Source organism: Colletotrichum godetiae (genome assembly GCF_030913485.1).
Source record: "Colletotrichum godetiae strain CBS 193.32 chromosome Unknown BDP55scaffold_160, whole genome shotgun sequence".
NCBI classification, from domain to species: Eukaryota; Fungi; Ascomycota; class Sordariomycetes; order Glomerellales; family Glomerellaceae; genus Colletotrichum; species Colletotrichum godetiae.
This window is the reverse complement of record NW_026851408.1, coordinates 2,066-8,085: the sequence shown is the minus strand read 5'-3', so window position 1 is coordinate 8,085 and position 6,020 is coordinate 2,066. Positions and strand designations below refer to the sequence as shown.

The 6,020-nt window shown below is 55.5% G+C and overlaps 3 protein-coding genes across 3 annotated transcripts; 2 read left to right on the top strand and 1 right to left on the bottom strand.

The window, feature by feature from the left end:
* Positions 1-335: 335 nt before the first annotated feature.
* Positions 336-1,467, top strand: BDP55DRAFT_774560 (uncharacterized protein; the record flags this gene model as incomplete). The annotated part of the gene is made up of 3 exons (XM_060581214.1): positions 336-589; positions 657-782; positions 833-1,467. The coding sequence occupies 3 exons, from the start codon at positions 336-338 to the stop codon at positions 1,128-1,130; spliced, it is 678 nt and encodes a 225-aa protein (XP_060421297.1). The 3' UTR covers positions 1,131-1,467.
* Positions 1,468-3,791: 2,324 nt separating this feature from the next.
* BDP55DRAFT_735624 (uncharacterized protein) lies at positions 3,792-4,740 on the top strand (the record flags this gene model as incomplete). Its single annotated transcript, XM_060580344.1, has 2 exons — positions 3,792-4,013; positions 4,075-4,740. 2 exons carry the CDS (start codon positions 3,792-3,794, stop codon positions 4,738-4,740), a joined length of 888 nt encoding a protein of 295 aa, XP_060421296.1.
* A 392-nt stretch (positions 4,741-5,132) lies between these two features.
* BDP55DRAFT_569177 (uncharacterized protein) lies at positions 5,133-5,327 on the bottom strand (the record flags this gene model as incomplete). Its single annotated transcript, XM_060570729.1, has 1 exon — positions 5,133-5,327. One exon carries the CDS (start codon positions 5,325-5,327, stop codon positions 5,133-5,135), a length of 195 nt encoding a protein of 64 aa, XP_060421295.1.
* Between the last annotated feature and the right edge of the window lie 693 nt (positions 5,328-6,020).

Here is a 6,020-nt window from a genome sequence, read left to right as displayed (position 1 = left end):
CGATGGTTTATGCGAGCTGTGTGAAGGGTGAGATGCCCAATTTCATTCCAACGACAGTCCTCAAGACACCGGAGTATGGTTTCCTCTCGCAAGCAAACAACCACATGGTCCCGACAGACTGGTAACGAACATCACTGGCGCGCTCGAAGACGGCTTCTGTGTCATGAAGTACGATCACGGTATCATGCCGCCGGCGCGTCACACCGTATTAAAGGCAAAGGCATCGCCGTGGTCGTAAGGGACATGCTCGTGGTGTGCACACCAGTTTCTCATCGTTGTGAATAATCGTCCGTCATTCTGAACACCCTCGATCCTTTCCGCTCGAAACTGACGTCATGTTCCCCCTCGGCAACGGCGTCAGCGACCTGGCCAATCACAACGTCTACACCACATGCAGCAGAATCCGGTCCGGCGTCACGAAGCCAGTCCGACACCACGTGTGGTCCGAGCTCTACAACGGCGCAGAGGGCCTTCCCCCAGGACCCAATACCGACAAGAGACGACCACCTCCAAACCATGGGGATACCCAACATTGGCAAGCCCAGGCAATTCCGGCAGTGTTCACTTGGATCGATGCGAATTGCAAGATGTAGAGTATGTTGCTGTCACCGAAAATCCGGTCTGGTGCAAGGCCAGTAGGTAGCTGATATCTACAGCTCCATGTCTTTGATGCGTTCAGTGCTGGAGCTTCTGGATATGGTAGCCTGCGCTATCGTGGAGATTGATACCGCTGCAGACATCATTGAAAGCAAGAACGCGACGTACAAAACCGCTGTATGGCTGTGAGTTGATCTATTTCCATTGTCCAAGCAGAGGGGCTGACAATGCGAAGGGTGGACCAACTGGGTTTGGAAGTCAACGGTCTTGCCGTTGCAGTGGAGGCCATGGCAGTGGACACCATCGCCCCCCTACGATGCCTTGGGATGGGAGAGCTGGATTGGCTTGACGATCGCAATGGAAGCAAACACGCGTCTGGCTCTTGGTACTTCATTTCATGTATTTCGGACCGGAACAAGGCGTCTCCGCATAAACATCAGACCGGGCACATGCCCACTTCCGAACATGCTGTGCCATTCTTCTTCATGATCAACTGGTGCACTGTGGTCCGATTGATGGGGGCTTCTGCATGAGCAACTTTCTCCTTTCCTCCTCGTACTTTCTCGCAATCGGCATCTCTTGCCATCAGCGCGTGTGAGACCTGGATGAGATATTGCCGACGATGTCCCTGAGCGCACAGGGGGGTTGAGACATGTGGGTAATAAGGTTCTGCGCCGTTACCGTACTGTCGGGTCGAAGCAGGGGCGCAAGGGCCTTTTGCAGAGTCTCCGTCAGCCTGTGGTGCCGAAGGAGGAAACGAGCCCGTGAACGAGGGTCCGTCCGCCTGCATCCATCAGTACCGCACAACCCCCACAAGGGCCCTAGCCTCCCTGTCAGAACAGAGAAAGGTACGCGGCCGTGGGGGCTAGCTGTCTCCGAGAGTCTGTTGGAGGGGGCAGAACATACGTTCTTCGAGGACTGGGCCAGGGACGCATTTCCTTTGGAGATGACAGCCAATCAGGATGCACGGCCAAGGCTGAATGGTGACGCAAGAGTCAGCACCGTATCAGGATGCAAGTGTCCCGAAAAGGCAGGCATCCTGAAGAGGCAGGTACTATGTAGTGATGTCCAGGGTGTTGCATGCGTCAAGTGTCACGTGCCGTTCTCCCACAATAACGCTGTTTTGACAGCATGGCAAATGGCCCCAACCCGGAGAGTAGGACACCTGCGCCGAGAATCGCACAGGATCCCCAGTGCATTCGCTCCATATTCAAGACCGGATCCAAGTCCCGGGAAATGAACGGCCCACGAATGCCTCGATAACTTCGAGCAAACACGCTCGTGCAGGGAAACCCCGCCTATTCTGTGGTACCGGCTTGCTAGCAGCATGCAGGTGTAAAGTTTGTTGGTTCGTCGACCTTACGGGGCATGACTAGGGATAACCGAAGTGTACGCAGTGCCGGCCTCATCCACCGTGATTGAATGATTGACCTGTTGATTGATTGAGCTATCTCATGACTCGTGGGCCGCGGCTTCTTTGGAAGTCGACGTACTTGTTTTAGGAAATGATTGCTCATCGCCCCGTACTCTTGCAGCGCTTTGCTTCGTAATCTTGGCTCATCTCGGCCATCTGACGGACAGCGCAACCCATACCGCACAGTTGTCGCAGACGACGACTATTGTCGAAGACCAGTTGGGATGCTGGACTTGGAACAGACACCAGTCAGGTCGTTTACCGCCCTCGCAGAGTGTCTCCTGACAGTAGCCAAAGGCTGCCAGTGCACGATAGCAGCCTTCGATCAATTCTAAGAGGTGGATGGTCGTCGTTGGCTGTGGCGGCGACCCGAAGACACAAGCTGTCACTTCTGCCAGCGCGAGGCACGCATAAGAGGCCCCTACACGGCAATACATGCGATCGAACAAGCCCTTCACTAGACAGAGCCACCATGAAGCTCAACTCATCCTATGCCGAGGACTCCCGGTCGATCAAGCTTGGTCTTGGGTGATTGACGAAAGCGAGTCTGTTTCCATTCTCATCTTGGACGCCACGTCCTGTCGTTGGCGGCACTGATGTTCCCAACAAAGCGCATCGCTAGCAAGCCCACGCTTCACAGGGAGTGTCGATCACATCAGGCTTACGACAAGCAGCATCGCCATCTCGTCACAAGTAAGTACACTCACTGGCTGGCGAAAGAAATTTGAGTATAGTCAATTGCGGTGTGGTGTTCTCTCCATCTACGGAATACCAGGCCAAACGATCCAGGATTGGCATCTCGATGATCCTGAACCCCACTAATCCGAACATCTCTCGTGTTTGACGCTGGCTCGTCACAGCCAAGCTGCGCGCGTCAGGTGCAGCTCGAGTTTCTCATTTTCTTCCCAAGATACGTATAGTGACATGTAGAGCATTGACGGTGCTGCAGAGGAGAATGATGAGCCAAAACGTAGTCATGGCGTGAAGAAACACCGAAGCGCAAAAGTGTACATGGTAGAAAGACGTCTGAACGAAGGAGAGGTTTTTCTGACAGATGCACTGGTCTCAAAAGTGGGCTTGGTAGCAATGGTCGCAGGAATGGTAGGCGTAGCTGAGAAGACGACTAGAGCAGATCGTTGAGAAGCACGGTTATTGAAACGACGGAGCTGTCGGGGGCATCTAGGAGACTGTCAGAACATGCCGCTCCAGCCTCCGAGAACATAGGCCGCGGCGTAGACCTAGCAGCCAAAAGAACCTGGCAGATTTGTTTCCCGACAGTTCGGGTCAGTCCTAGAGTGTTGTGGGCGCAGGCGACATGGGGCATCGTTCTCGGCCCAGCGGCGGCTCGACCTGGGCCATGGCGTGCGGTCGAGACCCCCCGGGGGAGGGGGGTGGGGTGTTGTTTGTGGTCGAACAATGCAGGGCTAGGGCAGATTGAACTACAGCAAGCCACTTCCTGCTAGAGCCACACTCGACCCAGGACCAAACTGGGCTTTGGATCAGAAACCGCTTCGAGTGGGGTGGCACGGAACAGAAGCGAAGCAGCAGTTCCGGAACAGCACCCAAAAGCCATTTCCAACTGTAGCGGTACAGGAGGAAATCATCTGGTCAAGCCTGATGAAGATTTGGATGTCGATGGATCTGAAGACCGCTTCACACTAACTTTTAATCCATATGTGCGAACGCTGCTGCGTTGCCGTCCCAAAGAGACTCCACCAGAGCCTCAGCAGACTTGGCAGCACAGACGTTCCCTGAGAAGTACCACTGGATCGAAGCGACAATGACCGGCGGTTCACCACCAAAGACTGAAGTTGAGGCCCGAGAGAAAAGAGCGAAGGACAAGGTCCGAAAGTCTGGCACCAGCGCCCAGGGCAAAGCACTTCGATTAGGCGAATTTGCCGATGTGTTTTCGGCTGTCGTCTACTACAACCCGACATATCGGTGGCTGGACGGTGCCATCCACGTACCTGAAGGTCAAGACATGCCTGACGTGAATGCATTTGTAAGCGGCAGCGAGAGCCCACCTTTGAGATACAGCACACGCTGACACGAAACCGCACCAGTTTGCGCAGATTTTGAACGACTCGGCCTGCAATGGTCCCCAACACGGCCCACGGCGCGCGCAAACGTGCAGCCAGTCCGCACAGAACGCACAGGCAGGCGACACCTCCGTCCGCGACAACATGACGGCGGAGACTGGCAGTATGGACATTGACGCCGCTGCGGAGGCAAACGTCCTCCAGAACAACAGCGACGACGGCAATGGTGCTCGTCATGTTGATGCTTCGCCAATCAGTCACGGCGGGAAATCGCAAGTCGCCAAAGACACTGGTAATGGGAGGCCGCTTCGCCATCGCCTACCCGACGGTCCGGCCCTTCGGGATACGGGCGGGCGTGTTGTGAAGCAAGAGATGCCCGACGGCGCCGTCGCTGATGGCTCGGGGGAGGCTGACACGTCGGGGGATGCACGGGACATCAGTATGCATGGCCCCTTCGACAGTGTGGTTGGAAATAAGGCGCAGAACGGGCAGTCCGGCGATGTTTCGGAGTGGGAGACGGTAAATTCACAATACGCAGAAGCGCCGACTGCGCGGGTGACGCGCCGAGGCCTCACCAGACTCCAAGCGGCGAGGGTTCAACGAGTTTTGCAACAAATATCTCTGCACATGCGACTCGCCTCCCGTCAAGAGCGGATGCCGCCGCATAGGATGGTTCATCAGGACAGATGAAGAGGTTTGTCACAGCGAAATCGTAGGCGATGAGACTTGTCTCCGTCGTTTGCCAGGACCTGGCGAGCGTTGCATCGGAGAGTTTGTTGTTTAAAAGTGGGGTACCACCGAGAGGCAATGTCATCGTGTCTCCTGAATGCATTCTCCCGCGCGCCGAGGGATTCGAAAACGTGTACGAGTTCATGAATGCGCCTTGAGGAAGAAGTCACCAGAACGATATACTATAGATGCAGCCGTCAGGAATTGAGTAGTATTTGTTTCGAAGTTGTGCTTCTCAGGCTACTAGGCGCTATGAGAAGGCGCGCTTTGACCAATCGTTTGATGTCACCGCCTTCTTGCACCCTGTCTCGGGGGCTGCGGACGAACTGCATGCGGCGCAGGCAGCCCGCTCCTCATCCAGTGTGCTTCGGCAGCTTTGCAGCCCCTGGTGCCTTCGGGTGTCCCGTCACGTTGGCACATGTGAAGCAATAATATAAGTTGCGTCCGATCTTCACCATGCCCGCGTCTTCGAGGTCGTCAGTCGGAGTGAGCTCGGCCTCCTTAGAACAGCGCATGCAACGAAGCTTAGCAATCGTTGATCTGAACATGTTCAGAATTGATGGATAGAAATCTATTGCGTGTTGAGTCTTTCACTGGCGGATGCCGGGATGAGCAACGCGGAGCCTGCCTACGCGTTTATACTCTACAGGGACGCAGGTTTCGCAGTCCAGAGGCGGCCATCGTCGCTGCCCAAATTGCCAGTCCCGTCTGCGATCGCTTATTTCCACGTGTTGGAAGTGAAGTCTCCTCGCAGGCGGAGAGAACTGCGATACTCACGATCTTGCCCGGCAACGCTCATTGCTACCCCGCCCGCTAAATCGGGCTCTGTCTGACGCATTCGTGGGCGTATGCGTGCTATCATCATTTCTGACCATGGCAGCATGGGGAGCGTTTTACGAAGCTCCCGAGTACAGTATTTCTGACGTGGGGGGGATGTATCCGGATGGTTCACAGACACCCCTGACACAGCCGGGCGTAGCCCCACTACGAGCCAGAATCGGGCTCAGAGCATGACTGTCCCTCATGTGAGAGTGGTCGGGTATGGAGGTTGGCGAATCGGATGGGCATGCCCGTCGGAGCAACTACGGTATCTTGTCTCGCAGTCTTTCAGCGAGAAACAGGCCCGACAGCCATGATGAAATTCCACCCCCTTGGGTTCTCTCGGGTCCCCTTGGGTCCAGATGTGCATTTCTGGGTACACCACGAAATCAGGCAAGGCGAGCACAATACGGCTACGACCA